The sequence below is a fragment of the Triturus cristatus genome, chromosome 5_1, assembly GCF_964204655.1.
Source record: "Triturus cristatus chromosome 5_1, aTriCri1.1, whole genome shotgun sequence".
Taxonomy (NCBI): domain Eukaryota; kingdom Metazoa; phylum Chordata; class Amphibia; order Caudata; family Salamandridae; genus Triturus; species Triturus cristatus.
Window position 1 is genome coordinate 275,843,446 of NC_140587.1, and position 20,795 is coordinate 275,864,240.

General features: G+C 52.9%; 1 protein-coding gene across 20 annotated transcripts in view; it reads left to right on the plus strand.

Annotated features, from left to right (window-relative positions):
• CYRIB (CYFIP related Rac1 interactor B) overlaps positions 1-20,795 on the plus strand; it is a 338,947-nt gene that overhangs the window by 250,633 nt on the left and 67,519 nt on the right. For all 20 annotated transcript variants that reach the window (XM_085604926.1, XM_085604927.1, XM_085604936.1 and 17 more), the window contains one exon: positions 10,108-10,234. In XM_085604926.1, the coding sequence (XP_085461052.1) occupies positions 10,108-10,234 (127 nt within the window). The remainder of the gene's footprint in view (positions 1-10,107; positions 10,235-20,795) is intronic.

Sequence of the window (20,795 nt, forward strand, 5' to 3'; positions counted from 1 at the left end):
ATCCAGGCTACGATGTCTTTGATTCCTTCTTGAAAGCGGAGTCTGGTGACATCGGGGTTCTTCGTTAGAGCGAGGATGAGCTGGGTGTCGTTGCCGTAAGATACTATGTGTTAGACCCGGCCTCGTGGCATGGCCATCCCTGTCCCCGCACCACATATCCTGACCCATGCAGACCCCGAGCACTCGGCCTAGCCGATCCTTCCCACCAGAACACACACCCGACCCTGACTTCCCCGTCCGTGGCCTTCCTCCTTTCGGCCACACCGGGCCCGCGTGCCCACTTCATGCACCCTGATGGCCGCCTGGCCCCAGCGCGACCCTGGCCTAGAGGCGCCACTCCGGCTGGAGGACATCGCGCTCCCATTGGGATGAGAGAGGGAGGAGCAGTTTCCATCGCACCTCTGAGCTCCCCTGGGAAGGTGGGTTTCGATCGGCCCTCCGGCCTCCCCGAGGGCTGGCTCCACGCCTGCTGGGTGTCTGGGACTCCTCCCGACCCGGCCCTGAAAGGATCAAAAGACAATGGCAGGAAACCCCGACAAGCGACCCCCAGGTGACAAGACCCCTGCCTGCACAGACTCCGGACATCAAAGAGGAGTCGACCTATAACAAGGGGTGCTCTGGGACTATCCGGCAGATTCGCCTTTGGAAACACCTGAGCCCTGCTGAGTGACTCGCGGCTCCCTGAAGATCGTAAGACCTCCGAACTTGTGCTTGAGCCCTGCTGAGTGACTCGCGGCTCCCCGAAGATCGTAAGACCTCCGAACTTTTGCTTGAGCCCTGCTGAGTGACTCGCGGCTCCCCGAAGATCGTAAGACCTCCGAACTTGTGCTTGAGCCCTGCTGAGTGACTCGCGGCTCCCCGAAGATCGTAAGACCTCCGAAATTGTGCTTGAGCCCGGCTGAGTGACTCGCGGCTCCCACAGACTCTCCTGGTCCCGCCGGACCCCGACGACTACCAGCGTATCCCCCAGCTCGAGGATTGTGAGCTGTGCGCCGGGTACGCCCCTGTATTTTATCCATATCCCCACAGACTGTCCCGCTACCTCCTACCCCCCCCCCCCCCCCCCCCCCGAGACTGTGAGCCTGAGCTCTACTTGTATATATTTGCCTTGCTGATCATAAAGATCCTACGACTCTGATTTGATAAAGATTTGTTCTTAAGAACTCACGGTGTGGCTTCTCTTTGTCGTGGGGTGCCGAGAGTACGATCCTAGATACGAGATTCCTCCCCTGAGGAATCACCCGCCAGTGCCCGGCTACGATACCTCGAGGGTGGGTCTCAGGATAGTCAGGGCCCCCTCCGGGCTCCTCTGAGGTCGCCTTCTAACATTGGTGGCAAGCGACGGGATTCGGGCCCATAATCTAGAGATCATACCGTGAACGGCTGACGCACTACCGACAAAGATGGCAGAAGGAAACGCCATGAGTCTCACAGAAAACGACACCAGTACCGTGTTCCAGGCGGAACAACTGGAAGAGTACACGCACAGAGAACTGAAGCAATTCTGCAAAGAACTAAAAATCGCTACCACTTGTCTCAACACCAAAGAAGATATGCAGAAGGCGCTGAAAGCTTGGGTGGATTCTGAAGCCCCCCGCCCAGAAGGAGCGGTGGAGCTCCACAACGAAGCTGGAGCCTCCCAAGGAGAACGCAGCAGCAACCAGGTGCGAAGTTTCGTACCAGACGGGGGCCTATCCCCGGAGGAACTCGCAGACAGAGAGAGAAGTCGCCATCACGAACTCGAGTTGGCCAAACTTAAAATCGAGGGCGAGTTGAAATTAGCCGAGAAAAAGCTAGCAGTGGAACAGATGCGAGTACAAGGAGAACTAGAAGAGAAGAAACTCCAATGGGAACACGAAGGAAGGAGACTTCAACTGGAGCACGAACGCAGCTTGAAGGAAATCGAGCTAAAAGCGAAGAAGCGCGGCCCCCGGGAAACCGAGAGACGGCCTCCCCGGCGGAGCAGAAGGTCCACATTCCCAAGGATGTGGTCAAGGAATATTACAAAAACGCTGACATCCAACAGTGATTCAGGGCATACGAGGTCGCCATGACCTCCCATCGGGTCCCGCAGAAGTATTGGGGGGCCGGGTTGTGGGGGCGATTTCTGAGCGAAGGGAGAGTCACCCTGCTCGACCTCCCAACCTCCATGCAGACCTCCTACAACCACATGAAAGAGGCCCTCCTCACAAGGTACGGCCTCACCCCGGAGATGTACCGCCAGCGGTTCCGGGACTGCAGGAAGATCCCGGGCACCACCTGGGTGGAGTATGTAAACTTCTTCAGCCGTGCATTCGATGGGTGGATCAAGGGCAGCAAGGTAACCACCCTAGAAGAACTAACCGACCTCATGTTGTGGGAACACCTGGCTGCGAACTGCTTTGTGGAACTACGCCAGCATCTGCTCGACAGCAAGCTCACGGATCCGAGAAAGCTGGCTGTCGAGGCGGATCGCTGGGCCAACACCCGGGTCTCCCGGGGCCCCGTAGGAGAGTACCCCCGAGCCAGTCAGGGACCACCCCGCCAGAGAGGGGGGGGAACCAGGGAGGGCAGAGAGAGTCCCAGTCCAGTCCCCCGAAAACCCAACCTCCGCCTTTCCCGGCGCCCCCACCAGCTGTATCCGGCCCACCCGTGAGACGGGGGCACCGGGTGACCATCACTTGTTTCCATTGTCAGAAGCCCAGGCATTACGCCAACGACCCTGAATGCCCCATGGCCCCACACATCACCCCGACAGCACCCCCGCTAGACAAATAGCCAATGTAGCACTGGGGGAGGAGGTTGAGGAGACCGTAGAGTGGGAACCCGCCGCCATGGGCCTAGTATCATTAGGAGATAGAGAAATGGTCCCTGGAAGCCTCCTGCCCTCCAACACGAAGAAATATGGGCAGCTCGTAACGATCAATAGCCACCAAGTAGAGGCCCTTCGTGACACCAGGGCCAGCATCACCGGTGTCCTCAGTCATTTAGTCAACGAAGACCAGGTCCTCCCCAACGTCTTTTGCCTGGTAATTTCCGCTGATAATACGGAAAGTCTGTTTAAGGTAGCCCTGGTGCCTTTTGAATGGGGAGGGGTGGTCGGTAAACTGAAAGTCGCAGTGAGAACCTCCCAGCCAGTCGACTGTCTCCTGGGGAACGACCTGGAAAGTTCCCCCTGGAAACAGGTCGAGCGCAAGACCCACCTAGGGATGATGGGTCTCCCTGAGTGGGTGTGCGCCACCACCCGATCTATGGCAGCCCGACTGACCCCCCTTGGGGAAGTCGAAGACGCCCCGGTCACAGAAGACAGGATGGTCCCCGCCGAGGGTCCCACATCCCCCCACAAGGAGGGTCGGTCGCCAGCGACGAACCCCCACCTTCCCACTCCGCACAGGTCACCGAGTTAGGCGATCTGCCCGAGTTGGCCCAGTGGCGCCACGAGGGGGGCCCCTCCCGAGAGGAGTTCTGCCGGGAGCAAGCTACCTGTCCTTCCCTGGGTGGGCCCGGCAACAAGCAGAGGCCCAGGCCGCGGGCGACCAAACTGGAACGCACCGACTGTATTGGGAAAATGACCTTTTGTACAGCGAGCAGAAGTCGGTGGAGCTAGGATCCGCCTGGGTGCTGGTGGTACCCCTACGCTTGTGAGACCTCCCCCGGGGCTTGGCCCACGACGTCCCCCTCGCAGGCCACTTGGGCTAGGACAAAACCTACAGTCGCCTCGTGACTCACTTCTACTGGCCCAGGATGAAAGTGGATGTAGAAGCCCACTGCAAGTCCTGTCCCACGTGCCAGGCTAGTGGGAAGAGCAGAGGAAAGCGCAAGGCTCCCCTCCAACCCTACCCTGTCGTCAGTACCCCTTTTGAACGGGTCGGGATCGACATTGTGGGGCCCCTGGACCCCCCAACCTCCCAAGGTCACCGCTTTATCCTCGTCCTGGTGGATCATGCCACCCGATACCCTGAGGCCATACCCCTGCGCACCGTCACAGCCCCCGTGGTGGGCCGGGCGTTGATGGGAATCTTTTCCCGTATGGGTTTTCCCCGCGAGGTCGTGAGCGATCGTGGTACGAACTTCATCTCCAAATACATGACGTCCCTGTGGCAACAATGTGGAGTGTCCTACAAGTTCACCACCCCGTACCACCCCCAAGGAAATGGCCTGGTAGAGCGGTTTAACCGGACTCTGAAGGGGATGATCGCGGGCCTGGAAGAACCCCTCCGGCGTAAGTGGGACGTCCTGCTCCCCTGCCCCCTGTTCGCCTACCGGGAAGTCCCCCAGAAATCCTTGGGGTTCAGCCCGTTTTAATTACTCTATGGGCACCCCGTCCGGGGGCCCCTCAGCCTGGTCAAGGAAGGGTGGGAGGCGGCGCTCCGAAACACCCCACGAGATGTGTTCCGATACGTCCTGACCCTCCGGAACCAGACTAGGAAGTCCTGAGAGCTGGCCGAGGCCAACCTGGAGGCGAGCCAGGAAGAGATGAAGCGCTGGTACGACCAGAATGCCACTCTGGTCGAGTTCCAGCCGGGCCAGCAGGTATGGGTCATGGCCCCCGTGAAACCTTGCGCCCTCCAGGATAAATGGACTGGGCCCTTCAAAGTGATTGAGCGGAAGAGCCAGGTCACGTACTTGGTGGACGTCCAGTCACCACGGGACCCCCTCCGGGTCCTTCACGTGAACCGCCTCAAGCCTCACTTTGTGCGGACGGAACTGAGCCTCCTGCTGGCCACCGATGACGGGGCCGAAGAGGAGTCGGATCCCCTCCCTGATCTCCTGTGTACCAAAGAGAAGGATGGCTCCGTAGAGGGAGTGAACCTCTCCCCGTCCCTCACTTCCCAGCAACGTGAGGATTGCCGCCAGCTCCTAGGGCAGTTTTCCGACCTATTCTCTCTGGTCCCCCAAGTCACCGACTGGTGTACCCATGACGTGGACACCGGAGACAGCCCACCGGTGAAACACCGAGCCTACCGAGTCCCTGATCGGGTCCGGTCCTGCATTCAAGCCGAGGTCTCGAAGATGTTGACCTTGGGGAGTGATCGAACCCTCAGACAGTCCCTGGGCCAGCCCCGTGGTCCTGGTCCCGAAGGCAGCTGCCCCCGGTGTCGCCCCAGAACTCCGCTTCTGCGTGGACTACCGGGGACTCAATGAAGTCACCCGAGCTGATGCCCACCCCATTCCCCGAGCCGACAAGCTCATTGACAGACTCGGGGCTGCTCGGTTCCTCAGCACATTCGATCTCACCTGCGGCTATTGGCAAATTGCGCTCACAGAAGGAGCCAAAGAGCGGTCCGCCTTCTCCACCCCGGATGGGCACTATCGCTTTCGCGTGATGCCCTTCGGGATGAAAAATGCCCTGGCCACCTTCCAGCGACTGGTAAATAGAGTCCTGACCGGGCTGGAAAAGTTCAGCGCTGCCTATCTAGACGATATCGCAGTTTTCAGTTCCGAATGGAGTGAGCACCTCCAGCACCTCCGGAGGGTGCTAACCGCCCTGCGCCAGGCAGGCCTCACCGTAAAAGCTAGCAAGTGCCAGATTGGGCAAGGGTCGGTAGTCTACCTGGGGCACCAGGTCGGAAGCGGCCAGGTCGCCCCTCTACAGCCCAAGATCGACGCCATCCTAGCCTGGGAACCACCCACTACCCAAACGGAGGTCCGAGCCTTTCTGGGCCTTACGGGCTACTACCGGAGATTCATCCGGGGGTACGGCAGCCTGGTCGGTCCCCTCACGGAACTCACGTCCAAGAAACAACCCAAGAAAGTGCAGTGGACCTCTGCCTGCCAAGAGGCGTTTGATGCCCTGAAAGCGGCCATGTGCACTGCCCCCGTCCTCCAGGCCCCCGACTACTCCAAGGAGTTTGTGGTTCAAACGGACGCCTCCGAGCATGGCATTGGGGCCGTCCTGTCCCAGGTGAATAACCAAGGCCTAGACCAGCCCGTAGCCTTCCTCAGTCGAAGGCTGTTGCCCAGAGAACAGAAATGGAGCACCATCGAGCGCGAGGCGTTCGCCGTAGTCTGGGCCCTCAAGAAGTTACGCCCCTATCTGTTCGGCACCCATTTCAAAGTCCAAACCGACCATCGCCCCTTGCGATGGCTCATGCAGATGCGAGGAGAAAACCCCAAACTACTGCGGTGGTCAATCTCCCACCAGGGGATGGATTTCACCGTGGAACATCGCCCTGGTACTGACCACGCCAACGCCGATGGCCTCTCCCGGTTCTTCGGCCTCAGCGAAGAGAACCCCCAAGAAGATGGGTAGTTCTCTCCGGCTTTCAGCTGGGGGGGACGCGTGTTAGACCCGGCCTCGTGGCATGGCCATCCCTGTCCCCGCACCACATATCCTGACCCATGCAGCCCCCGAGCACTCGGCCTAGCCGATCCTTCCCACCAGAACACACACACACACCCGACCCTGACTTCCCCGTCCGTGGCCTTCCTCCTTTCGGCCACACCGGGCCCGCGTGCCCACTTCATGCACCCTGATGGCCGCCTGGCCCCAGCGCGACCCTGGCCTAGAGGCGCCACTCCGGCTGGAGGACATCGCGCTCCCATTGGGATGAGAGAGGGAGGAGCAGTTTCCTTCGCACCTCTGAGCTCCCCTGGGAAGGTGGGTTTCGATCGGCCCTCCGGCCTCCCCGGGGGCTGGCTCCACGCCTGCTGGGTGTCTGGGACTCCTCCCGACCCGGCCCTGAAAGGATCAAAAGACAATGGCAGGAAACCCCGACAAGCGACCCCCAGGTGACAAGACCCCTGCCTGCACAGACTCCGGACATCAAAGAGGAATCGACCTATAACAAGGGGTGCTCTGGGACTATCCGGCAGATTCGCCTTTGGAAACACCTGAGCCCTGCTGAGTGACTTGCGGCTCCCCGAAGATCGTAAGACCTCCGAACTTGTGCTTGAGCCCGGCTGAGTGACTCGCGGCTCCCACAGACTCTCCTGGTCCCGCCGGACCCCCGACGACGACAAGCGTATCCCCCAGCTCGAGGATTGTGAGCTGTGCGCCGGGTACGCCCCTGCATTTGATCCATATCCCCACAGACTGTCCCGCTACCTCTTACCCCCCCCCCCCCGAGACTCTGTGAGCCCTTGCTCTACTTGTATATATTTGCCTTGCTGATCATAAAGATCCTACGACTCTGATTTGATAAAGATTTGTTCTTAACTCACGATGTGGCTTCTCTTTGTCGTGGGGTGCCGAGAGTACGATCCTAGATACGAGATTCCTCCCCTGAGGAATCCCCCGCCAGTGCCCGGCTACGATACCTCGAGGGTGGGTCTCAGGATAGTCAGGGCCCCCTCCGGGCTCCTCTCAGGTCGCCTTCTAACACTATGCTGAGCCCATGTTGTCTGACGATGGGGGCGAGGGGGGCCATGTAGATGTTGAAGATCGTGGGGCTGAACGAGGATCCTTGGGGTAGTCCACAGTTGATCTCTGTAGGTTCGGAGAGCAAGGGAGGGAGTCTGATCCTTTGGGTTCTGCCGGAGAGAAAGGAGCGGATCCAGTCGAGGACAGTTCCTCGTATACCAGCGTCGTGGAGTCTGGCTGCGAGAGTGCAGTGTGAGACAGTGTTGAAGGCTGCGGGGAGGTATAGTAGGATGAGGGCCGCAGTGTGGCCCTGTTCGAGTAGCATGCAGATGTCATCGGTGGCGGCGAGGTAGGGCAGTCTTGGTGCTGTGGTTGCTGCGAAATCCGGACTGGGAGGAGTCTAGGATGGCGTTGTCTTCGATGAAGGGGGTCAGCTGGATGTTGAAGAATTTCTCAGTGACTATGGCTACGAAGGGAAGGAAAGAGATGGACCGGTAGTTTTTCAGGTCCGTTGGGTTGGCCGAGGGTTTCTTGTGGAGGGGCTTGACCTCTGCCCGTTTCCAGTCGTCTTAGAATATGCCGGATTCGATTGAGGCGTTGATGGTCCGGCCCAGTTCCGGTCCTATGGCGGCAGCGGCTTTGTGGTAGATGTGCGGTGGTCAGGGGTCCGTGGGGGGCTCCTGAGTGGGTGTTCTTCATGGTCGTGGTGGTGTCTTCAGTGGTGGCTGGTTTCCAGGTGGTGGTGGTCTGTTGGCTGTCGGTGGTGGATAGGAGGGTGGTGTCCGGAGTCTGTTCACTGAAGTTGTCGAAGAGGGCCTCGATTTTCAGGTGGAGGTAGGAGCTGAGCTTGTTGCAGCGGTCCCAAGATGGTGTGACGTCCGTGGCTTTGCTGGGGGGGTTTGGTGAACTGCTGTATGACGTTGAAGAGTTCTTTTGCGTTACTTGCGTTGGTGTGGATTTTGTTATTGATAAAGGTCCACTTGGTGGTTCTTACGCACTGGTTTTATTCATTCATGGCGTTCCTGTAGTTGTTCTGGTGTTCGGTGGTTTTCCTGTTCCGACCGAGTTTCTCGATGCGTCTGCAGGAGCTCCTGGATTCTTGGAGGTTGGTGGTAAACCAGGCGGCCTTCAGGGGGCGATGTTTGACGGGGTGTCGGAGGGGTGCGAGCTTGTCAGCTCAGCCGGAGATCCAACGGTGTAGTTCATTGGCTGCGGATTTGGCATCGGTCGTGGCAGGGGGGGGGTCGTGGAGGAGGGTGGTTTGAGGTGTTCCTCTGTGATCTTGCTCCAGTTCCTTCGTAGTGTGCGCGACGTGGGCTTGGGTGCGGTGGTGTTGTTGAAGTATACGCAGTGGTGGTCTGTCCACAGGGGCTGCGTGGTGTGGCTTAAGTGGATGTTTGTCCCTCGGGCGAAGATGGGGTCGAGGGTGTGTCCAGCTCTGTGAGTGAGGATGGTGATGAGCTGCTTCAGTCCGAGGTTGTCAAGGAGGGTGGTGGAGTCTGGGTCGCTGCGGTTGTTAAGATGGAAGTTCAGGTCTCCGATGAGGATGTAGTCCGTGGAGGCGATAGCATGGGTTGCGACGAGGTCGGCAATGGTGGTGGCAGAAGAGGTGCAATGCCCAGGGGGTCTGTAGACGAGGGTCTTATGCAGCTTAATTCTGGGGCTGGTTTGGATCTGGAAGTGGAGGTGCTCCGTGTTGGAGAGGGTGTCGATCGTCCTGGAGGTGGAGAGTCCGAGGGAGCTCTTGTGTGCGATGGCGAGTCCTCCTGGGTGGTGTGGGCGGTCCTTTCTTTGAATCTTGTATCCTTCGGGGATGGTGGTGTCTATGTCGGGGGCGGAGGTGGCATTGGTCTATTTTTCCCTGAAGAAGGCGACGTCCGACGAGAGGGTGTCGAGCAGCTCCCAGATCTCCTTGGCGTCTGTGGAGAGCGCGCACGTGCGGGAGTATGTTAGTCCGGACTTCGGTGGTGCAGGCAACCGTCGTGGGTTCAGCGGTCATGGGGGTGGCTGTTGATGGTGAAGGATTGTCAGCAGTGTCGCAAGAGAACTGCCTGTGGGTGGTGTTTGGCGTTGATCTCTGGCACTTGTTTTTTCTTCAGGGGTTGAATGGGAGGAGGGCAGCAGAGTCGTAGCGGTGGATGGCCAGAGAACCAGGGTCCCTGGCACTGGCCGCAGTCAGATCGCGGATGGGCGCAGACTGGCTTGCCTTTGACGTGCCAGTGGCGCGACCGCACTGCGGATGCCATTTAGTAGGGGAGGGAAGCGCAACTAGGAGGCGGGAATCGGGAACCAGCAGGGGGGAGGGGCCGCAGGGGCAGCAGCGATGGGAAGGACATAGTGGAGGCAGAAAACTGGCACGAGGGGGACAGAATAAACAGAAAAAGGCACAGAGACGGATACAGGCACAAAAAAGCAGTAAAAGGCACATGGGGTCACAAAAGAGACAAACAAAGTGGCACAGAGACACGGGTACAGAAGAGGCAGAAACAACAAAGTGGCACAAGGACAGAACAAGACAACAGCGGCCAGCAGAAGAGCAAGGCTCTCCCACAGGACCACAAGGGATAAGGCGCAGACAGGAGCCTGCGGTGGAGGAGGGCCTCGACACCTACCTGAGCGGTGACACTTAGGAGCGGAGCTGCGGGGGGGAGAGCAGGTCCCTGACCAGGAGGTCAGAGGTCTTGCTCCAATTCGTACCCACACATGATTTGTGGCTCTCATGTGATACTATTTTATACCCCTGAATCTGAACTGTTTTGCTGTCTTTCACTTTTTGTCTGTAAATGGATGAATCACATTTATTTGGTGTTCTTTCATTTTCCCAGGGAGTACAGAAGTCGATTTGCAAGTGAAGAGACTGTATCCTTCTGTCTGCGGGTAATGGTGGGTGTCATTATCCTGTATGACCATGTGCATCCAGTGGGGGCTTTTGCAAAGACGTCAAAGATTGATGTGAGTAATACTTTTATGTCTCCGTAAACTACTGCAAATGTATTATATGAGCATTACCATTTCAAACCTTAAGCATCATATGGAAACATTAGCAAATATGCAAAAATATAAGGGAGAAACCCTGATGCTAAGAAAAGGGACAGGTCTGTCGAGCACAAAAACAAAGTACTCCCTTTTCAAATAGAACGATTGTAACCGTGATGGATATACGAGTAAATCTTATCTTCAAATGCGGATCATGTGGTATATGTAGTTAACATACATATAAGCAAGCAATAACCTATAGTTAATACAAGGCCTCTCCCGGTTCTTCGGCCTCAGCGAAGAGAACCCCCAAGAAGATGGGTAGTTCTCTCCGGCTTTCAGCTGGGGGGGACGCGTGTTAGACCCGGCCTCGTGGCATGGCCATCCCTGTCCCCGCACCACATATCCTGACCCATGCAGCCCCCGAGCACTCGGCCTAGCCGATCCTTCCCACCAGAACACACACACACACCCGACCCTGACTTCCCCGTCCGTGGCCTTCCTCCTTTCGGCCACACCGGGCCCGCGTGCCCACTTCATGCACCCTGATGGCCGCCTGGCCCCAGCGCGACCCTGGCCTAGAGGCGCCACTCCGGCTGGAGGACATCGCGCTCCCATTGGGATGAGAGAGGGAGGAGCAGTTTCCTTCGCACCTCTGAGCTCCCCTGGGAAGGTGGGTTTCGATCGGCCCTCCGGCCTCCCCGGGGGCTGGCTCCACGCCTGCTGGGTGTCTGGGACTCCTCCCGACCCGGCCCTGAAAGGATCAAAAGACAATGGCAGGAAACCCCGACAAGCGACCCCCAGGTGACAAGACCCCTGCCTGCACAGACTCCGGACATCAAAGAGGAATCGACCTATAACAAGGGGTGCTCTGGGACTATCCGGCAGATTCGCCTTTGGAAACACCTGAGCCCTGCTGAGTGACTTGCGGCTCCCCGAAGATCGTAAGACCTCCGAACTTGTGCTTGAGCCCGGCTGAGTGACTCGCGGCTCCCACAGACTCTCCTGGTCCCGCCGGACCCCCGACGACGACAAGCAACATTAGCAAATATATCATGGGTACCAAAGTTGAAACTACTTTTTTGTAGAAACTTTGATTTTTGACATCATCACAGCATGCATATGCAAAAATAAATTTAGTTTGGATCATCCTTGTTTTAAATTTGTAAACCATATCAAGAACTGTAATTCATATATTGCCATTTGCATTGTACTTTCACTCAGGGGTAAATACAGTAAGACTCATGGTTGGTAATTTTACATGTCACTGGCCAAACATTGTGTTTTGCATTCAGCAACTTTTCTGAGGTGGCTGCGGGTGGGGTCCTGCAAAATATTTGCATTTTTAATTGAGGACTATGTTTTCAGTCGTAGTTGAAATCATGGTCTAGTTTAGCAGAATGTGCATGCCACTGCCTTTCAAATGGTTCTTTCTAAACTTAATACCTTTTGTGAGAAGGGTGTTACTGTTACAGTGCATAGATTTTAGGAGTCATGTCCTCCCACCCATAGCAGGTAGTCTCTCTGGTGCCATTGGACCTTTGCCAGACTTTATATACTGGAAATAAGTACTAGAATCAACACAAGCAACACCAGCCTGGATTCCTCTGACTTTCTAGTTTTCAAAAAAGTGCAGTGTTGGTAGGGTTCCATCAACCTGATGCCTGAATACTGCAGCCCTTTCCCCCTGGAAAATTAGAGGAAATTGGGTGTTTTAAAGCATAGCTATGATGCTTGCAGGACATTCTGGGTAAGAAGACTTGCTGGGATTCAAATCACCTTGGACTTCCTCAGGTGTCTAGTTTTCAGAAATGCCTGGGGATGATAGGGTTTCCCTGGGTGCTGTTTATCCCTGGGTCCTAAAACCACAGATCCCAGTGTTTCAAGAAATTGTGCAAGTTCAATGGAAAATTATTGAAGCTTCCCTTTAGCGTTTTATGGGCCTTTCTTGTTCCAAAATAGGCCCATCCATGAAAGTGTGGCACCAATTTTATGAAGTGGGATACCAGAAGTATGAACTTCCTACATTGAAACAGGAGTACGTTTATTGTTCTGATGAATGGGCCTAACTGCAGATTCTTCGCCTTAAAGATTATCCCAAGGCACCAGACTGGATCCTGAGAATTTTCTTAGCAATGATCTCATGCACTGTAGATGGTGCCTTGTCTCTGTATGGTGACTCAGTTCTGCCCCAGAAGTGATGGAGCAGAGCCTCCATTAAAAGTGCTATCCCTGCAACCTGATGTCATTTCTTTTCTTTCCTCACTCTGAGGCATATCGGAAGCTGCGCTCCCAAAGTTTTGTTTTCCACCGACTTTCAATACAGTACGGACAGTTTGCCAGAGACATCAAACCCCAAAGCAACAGAATTAAAGCAGCAGGAAGCACATATTGGTCATGGATCCGCATAACGTGTACCTTTGTGCTTTGACTCCGGTAATGGCTCAGTTATGTGATAAATGCGAATTTGTGGTCTTGAAGGTGATCTGGGAACTGGAAGCAGAACTCTAGATCACTGAACATAAGAGGATGCTGTTGAAAAATACAGCAGGCATCCACTCTAAGTCATAGGACCATTCGCTATCCCATTCAGGGAGCCGTCATGTGTATCCTTTTTGCATTTGAAGATGCTCATTAAGTCCAAGTTGGACTTTACCCCATCCTGTCACTCAAAAGCCATCAAGAATACTCGAGGGCCTCAGTCTAAGGTGTGCTCATACCCCACAAGCGACTACGACTCTGATCCGATTCTGTCACGCCCTGAATTCTATAGGAAATTATCCACCCTGCAATAATTGCAGCTTTCTAGGTGTCTATGCTGTAGCTTTTTCAGAAACTTCTGGTGCCCTCTGGCATGCCTATGGTCCCCATGGAGCCACAAGCGATTCTACTTCTGGTGGTGGGCTGCTGCAACTGATCTTGTAGGAACCGTGCCTTCCTGGCATGTACAACCATGCTTTATGGGATATGACCAGCAAACTTGGCAGCTGTCCTGGAAGACCTCTCTGGCTCAAAAGATACATGGCTAAAACATAGTGAAGCATATCTTGCATGCTGGTTTGGACACGATGGCATGTGTGACCAAAGCTTTGTGCAGCGGTGTAGTGCTTAAAAAGGATGCCTGGATGTGATTTCGGGGAGATGTTCAGTGGTTCCTTATAGACATGCCCTTTAACGGCTATACGTTGTTTAGAGAAGGCTGATTTGATGCTCAACCGATTGAAGAACAGCTGAGCCAGGGCATAATCCTGGAGACTCTTGTCTATGGCCAAGCCATTCCATCAACTGATCAGGATTTTCAGGTGTTATTCCAAGAGGCAAGTCTACAGACCACCTCAGCCCTCCCACCCTGTGTAGAAGAAGCAGGCTCAGTCCTTTGGGGGCAGAGGTTATGGCGGCTCCTGAAGACTGTATGCACTAACAAGACAGTTCTCCTCTACGCCTTCCTCTCCTACTGCATCAGCTGCCAGACTGCTTTAACTTGCATTCACAGGCCCATGCTCAGTCAGCCGGAAAATTTTGTGGAGCAGAAGGATCTTGCAAGTCATTCAAAGGAGCTATGCCATGCCTTTCTTCATTACCATTGCACCCAATTTCACCCCACATCAGACAGACTGTCAGCTGACCATTCCGCAATCTTTTTGCAAAAAGTCCACCTTTTGCTGGACAAGGGTGCAGCTGAGTGGCTACTGGCTTCAAAGAGAGGAAGCGGGGGGGGGGGGTCGGGTTCTACTTTCTCACACTGCATAAGGATGGAGAAGGCAGGCTTGTATTGGACAGCTGTCCCCTGAATGCCTTTCTGGGGAAAGGCTAGTTCAGGTTGCTCACAATGTCTCAGATTCTTAATCCTCTGCACTCAGGAGAGTGGATGTTGTCCCTGGACTTGAAAGCCATGTATTTTAATATACCTGTCCTACAGTTTCACCGGCTCACTTCCAATTTGCTGTTTTCATCTTTGACTTTCCCTCAGCTTCTTGGGCGTTCACGAGAGGAGAAGCGAAGGTTGCTGCCTACCTTCCTAGGTAGGGGATACATGTGTTCCCATACCTCGATGGATGACTGCTATAGGTGGCGCTGCCTCAGTCAGTCAAAGACCATCTCCAGTTCACAGACCATCTCCAGTTCACAGACCAACTCCAGTTCACAGACCAACTCCTTGCTACTTTGGGATTTTCTGTCAACGAGCTGAAGTCCCACTCAAAGAATTCCCTTCGCTGGGACTGTCTTGGACATTGTGGTGTTCAAGGCTTTTCAACCCCTGCAGCAAGTCTGGGGCATTCACAATATGATCCCGATGTTTTAGGCTCAATCCTGGGACTCTGTGATGCTGGCTCTGAGGCTTCTTCTTGATACCGGCAAGAATGTGCAGTGTCAATTCTACTCTGCTCAGGAGTTTCCTCCATCCAAGAAAGGCACTAGAAGACTCATTCCAACTGCGATGGGACACTGTTTTCTTGTACACCTTCTGGCCACTACCTCACCTACCTTGAGTTCTGACGGAAGTCAGGGAAGATCAAGCCCAACTCCTCATAATAGTCCCGGGCCTGGATCAGGAAAGTGTGGTACCCATGAGGATTTTCTGTCCAATCTGGCTACCTCTTTAGAAGAAGCTCCTGTATAAGCACATGGCAGGATCCTTCACCCTAGTGTCTGAAAACATACAGCTCTGTGCCTTGAGATTGAGTGGCGACAGGTTTCTTTATTCGATCATCATAAAAATTATCATAAAAGAACAACACATCAACTTCTATTTAAAATCCATTATACATTAACACACTGGTGCAGTTCTATCCGATTTTATGGCAACCAGTCTAAAATTCCTTATGACAAATAGCCGCAAGCTCCTAGCAGGACGTGTGAATCTACAGCGAGTATGCTGTGGTAATTCACGGCCGTATCGATGGATGATCAAGCACATTGAAGGCGTGCTGCGAACGTCGGATACATGGAGGGTGATCCGTGTTACTTACTATAACTGTACCGGTTATATCCTTCACACTCTTTCTATGAACAGCAGAACGTTAGCAGCCGGGTTGGAATTATCACCGGCAGCTTGTTCATACTTAGACTACACGAAATTGGTTCGGATCTCAGTCTCATGTAGAAGACGTCATTACCAGCCGGGTTGGAATTATCACCGGCAGAGCGTTCACACACTAGCATCGTTACCTACAGCCCTGAGGAAGTCGCGGGATTACTCCCATTGGCGACGAAACAAGTGTCATCTGGTTTACATTTGTTCGTTTTAATAATAAAAACCAGGATCGATACACTGGAGAAGAACATTGACATTTCTAATTTGGTCATTTGACTGCTACCTTGTTCACGTGTGCCCAGGACTTGTATCTCTGACACACCTCCTCAGAGCACAGTGGCTGCAAATAAAAACCACTCTACATTTCGTGATCTGCATCTTTTTTCAAAGTGGGATTATTAAACCTCGCGACAAGTACTTGTATTTACAAAGAAAAGGCAAACTTTAATAAAGTTTGAAGAGAACTTTCAGCACAAGGACAACAGATTCCAGCCACTTCATGCTGTCCCAAGGGGAAACAAAGTTTCCATCTGATGGACACAATGTGAAACCTTGTAAGTAACCTCTTTTCCCAGGGATGAGTCACCCATTCCAGCTAGTGCTCCATCCGGGAAGTAGTTTACATCAAAACCTAATCTTTGAAGGAGGGCTTCACTGACTCAAGACAATGCCCTCTCCCTGGCTCGATTTGCCAGGAATCTGTTAGCCAGCTTTTGTCCTTCTTCCTGAGGTCGCACAGGCTAAAAAGAATAAATGTTCTTCCCAATTTCAGAGTCCCAGTCCGAATGTAATGCAGCTATGGAAACTTAAGGCCCAGGGCGCATGCCAGACAAAGTGCGATAATGTGCCTATTTAGGGAGGCCTGATCATTACACCAAAGGAGGACCAAAGTAGCAAGGGCGTCAATTTTACATGGTCCTCAACGTAGTCAATGCCAAGGTCCTCATGGGCCAAGAATTAGGGGCTACTTGCGGGTGTGCCCAAAATCTGTCTGTCATATTTTCCTCTAGTGTCACTATAACCCCAAACACCTGCACCATAAGTCAGTAGAGGAATACAGTTTCTTTTGTAGAGCTCGAAGAAAGGCCAAATGGGTTTATTCCCAATTTTAGAGGAGAAGCTGAAGATGGAGCCAACTGCCCTTAAAAAGCATGCTCTCGTACTCGAAAGGCAAGAGGCCCAGGTATCACTGTAATCAAATGTTACCCTCCGGTAGGGAAACTGGCTTACCCTCTCTAACTGCTTGCCTTTGATGGAGAGAAGTTTCCATATTCTTTAGGCCGCATGCCATAAGATATGTTTTTAGATCTGTTGGTTCCAGGTTCCGCTTCTCCATAAAACCCATAAAAAGCATAATGTTGGATCCTGGTGGTTTCCCTTTTTAAGTCGATCCTGGGCAGTGCATGCGCTGCTCTGCGAGGCATGCTGTATTGAGGAATCAAATAAAAGCTCCACCCATTTCCCACCCGTCTTTTTAATTGGCTACTGTTACAGTCCTTTCAAAATTGTTGCTTTTCATTTGTGAATAGACATATTAGTCCCTCCTTGTCTGCATTTGTAACCTCCCATAACGACTGGACTTTTTACTTGTGGTCTTACATGGTCTGCTTTATCTAGTCGGTGAGATCTATTTTCTTTAGTGGTAATTAATGTAAAGAGCACGGAAGGCAAGCTAGCTTCAGCAATGGCAGCAGTTTGTTTTGGGGGGGGGGGGGGGTAATGACGAGTGTCCAGCTCATGTATTACTATGGCTTCCCTGATGACTTACTATATCCAGGAATCGCCATGGATATTGCAGGGGCATATCTGCTCTGGCAGATATGCCCTCACAGGAGATATAGTGCACCCTGCTTTAGTGTGAAGGCCTGCTAGAGGGGTGTCTTACCTAAATTTCATGCAGTGTCTGGGGGCATGGCACAGATGTGTGCCATGTCGACTCTTCAGTTTTGTTTGCACCAAGACACGCAGGCTGCAGTGGCAATGTGCATGTGCTTGGTCCCTTAGGACGGCATATTTCGTGCTGCAGCCCTTAGGGACCCTTGTTAACCACAAGGCCCTTGGTACCGGGGTACCTTTCACAAGGGACTTAAGTATTGAGATAAAGTGGTGCCAATTGTGTAAACAATAAGCCAGTTTAGGGAAGAAGCTCTGGCACAGGTGACCTTTTGAAATTGCATCATTTTCCAGGCAAAAAAGATGCACTTTCCTGCTTGATACCACCCCCCACCCTCACACAAAAGAAGAGGAGACTAACCTTTCCGTTCCGTCAAGAGTCTTCATTGTGTAAGTGGAAGAACCTGGAATGGCCATCGGCATTGGCATGGGCACTCCTAGGTCAGTGTTCCACTTAAAAGTACATTCCCTGTAGGAATATGGACCACCTTAGCAGTTTGGAATTTTCATCTTTCATTTGCATTAACGATCTGAGAGGCCTGTCGTCTGTTTGAACAAGGGAATGAGAGCCAAACAGGTATGGCTTCAACTTCTTCAGGTACCAAACTACAGCAAAGGCTTCCATCTCAATAGCACTCCACCGCTGTTCCCTGGGGAGTAGCCTTCTACTGATGAAAGCCACTGACTGGTCTTGACTGTGGTCATTTATTTAGGATACGACCACTCCTATCTCATGTTCAGAGGCATTAGTCTTGACAATGAATTGCTTGGCATAATCTGAAGCTTTCAGATGCAGAGCACATTGCTTCCTTCAGAGTGTCAAAAGCCTTTTGACAGCTCACTGTCCAGTTCACCTTTTTAGGCAAATTACCATGAAGTTCAACTTCGTAATTTCTTTACTTTAATGCATTGCATTTAAGGAATCTCAATTTGGGATTCCTTAAATGCAATCGCAATTTAAGTAATCACAATTTAGAGATTACTTAAATAGTGATTTTTGCATTTGGGATGACCAGTTTGCAACCGTTTTTTCTTTTGATGCATGTGCCTGTTAGACATCTGGGCTGGCCAGGGTCTCTCTGATGGCTTTATGACTCCCAATTCTAGCGTCTTGCTTACTTCTGCTTTGAAGCTTTCTTTCTAATGGTCAGACTGCCTGCATATTTTATTCTTGACACGTAGGCTTTCACCAGTGTCTACATCATGGGTACACCAGCTATTCTGACCAGGGATCAAAGAGAGGAGCTCAGCAAACTGATTCAGGACTTTCCTGCAATCAGTCTGCTGGTGGGGTTTAAGCGTGTCTGACAAGACCACTCCTTCTACTGACCCATCTTTTGAGTTGTTGGACTGGAGGTCAGGGAGAGGTTTACTCTCTGCTTCCTGATCCTCATCTGTAACCTTGAGCATGGTCGCATCTGCCCTGGCATAGTAGGGTTTAAGGCGGTTGACATGGATCACCCTCTTGGGGTCCTTGTCAGAGCCAAGGTCCACCAGATAGGTTACCTCCCGTTTTCTTTCTAGGATAGGGTGGGGCCCACTTCACTTGTCTTAGAGAGCCCTACTAGCTCCAAAACTCATAACTTCTGCTGTGGATGGAACTCAACCATAGCAGCCTTTTGGTCCTACCATTGCTTCGGTAGCTACTGGGTGGCATCAGGGTTTTTACTTACTTTTCCCTGTTTTCAGCTATCCTGGAGCAGAGGCCAAGCACATAGTCTGCTATATCTTGTTTAGGTTCAACAAGAGGTTTCTAGCATCCCTCCTTCACAAAGCACAGTGGCCCCTTAATAGGATGAACAAACAGAAGTTCAAATGGGGAGAATCCCACTCCCTTCTGTGGCCCTTAACTGTAGGCAAAAAGCAGGCATGTAAGTAAGACATCCAATTTCCTTTTGAGTTTTTCCAGGGAGTCCACCAAACATGCCTCTCATGGTCCTGTTGAGTCTTTCAACAAGGCCATTACACTGTGGGTGGTAGGGGGTAGTGAACTGGTAGGTCACTCCACACTCCTTTCACACGTGTTTCAGATTCCCAGACATGAGGCTGGTACCTCTGTCTGACACCACTTCCTTAGGGAAGCCCACCCTGGTGAATATGCCAAACGGGGCTCTAGCCCCTGCAGTGGTAGTTCTAAGTGGAATAGCCTCAGGATTCCTGGTGGCATGGTCCACTACCACCAGAATATGTTTCCTGATGCTGTAGTAGGGTCAAGGAGACCAACAATGTTGAGCCCTGCCCTTTCAAAGGGAACCCCAACACCTGGAAGTGGGGTTAAGGAGGTCTTTGGGTGCCCACCTGTTTAGCAACTAGCTTGACAGGTGGGACAGGAGTTGAGAAACTCCTTCACCTTCAGGTGCATCCCTGGCCTGTAGAAGTGGCCTACTCTAAGTTTTCGTCTGGCCAAGGTGTCCAGCTAGGGGATATCATGGGCCAAATTTAGGAGGAATTCCCTAAATGCCCGAGGCACTACCACTCTACCAGTGGCAGAAGGGTTGGGGTCTCTGGCCTCAGTGTAAAGGATTCCATCCTCTCAGTAGGTCCTGTGGGAACCACAGACCTCACATCCTTTCTGTGCAGCAGCTTGCTGTCTCAGGCTTTCAAGAGTGAGACAGGTGTCTGCCCCTGGCACAACTTTTCCCTAGAGGGTCCGTCTGGGCCCAAAGCTCAGCCTGGTAAGGTTCCAGCTCCTGAGGTCCATTCCCTCTGGGGCTGGGTTATTATTCTCGGACTCCATCACCTCTTTTTCACCCTGGTCTCTGCTCTGTTCTCTGGGTTTTACACACATCCTGTGTAGGATTCCTGCATGGATTCTCAGTTCTGCCTCAGCCCAGCCTGAGGACTCAAAATAACTGCCAAGCAAAAAATCAACTGGTATAGATGAAGATACTGATACCTCGTTCTTTCCAGCAACCCCTCCCCAGTCACAGGACACCATCGCTATGGGATGGGATGGGATGGGGTTTTTGTCACATTTTCATCATTGGTGGCTAGATAGGTTTTTCCAGGCAGATACTGTTCAGAGGACACCAGCTGCTCACTTACCATGATGATGCTGGCAGCAGTGTATCTCAAGGCTTTCACCTTAACTCCATAAATAACAGATGCTACCTGTATTTTTGCATGTTAGTGGGCTAGAAAGCTAGGGTGACTAAGTCCACATCCCTTTCTGGAGTCCCCCCAGTGAGCTCCTTTGCATGGCCTGTGCTAGCCTGAGATCCCATCTGGAGATCGGTCACTGCATTTACTGCAGGTGGACTAGAGGCATTTTTCTTGTTTTTACAGCCAGTCTCCAGTTTGGTGCCCTTTGGTCCTATAGTCATGGCACCAAGCCTTCTTGCGAGCCCAGTTCTTCCCCTGATACCCACCCTTTAGTTGTGTAGAATCTCTGGGCCCACCCTCCTGAACAGGTATTTGGGGGCCCGAAGAAGGCTTTGTTTATAGGGTTACCCTCTTTCCCTTCGAGGGGCTGTTTGTCCTCTCTTTTGGTCTTCTCCCACCAGTGGTATTCTTGGTCACCTTTGTTCTGACCCAGTGGACTGCCTTCTTCCCCAACTCTTGAGGAGAAAGTGGACTTAGGTCTTCCAGAAATTGATGTAGCCTCTCCTG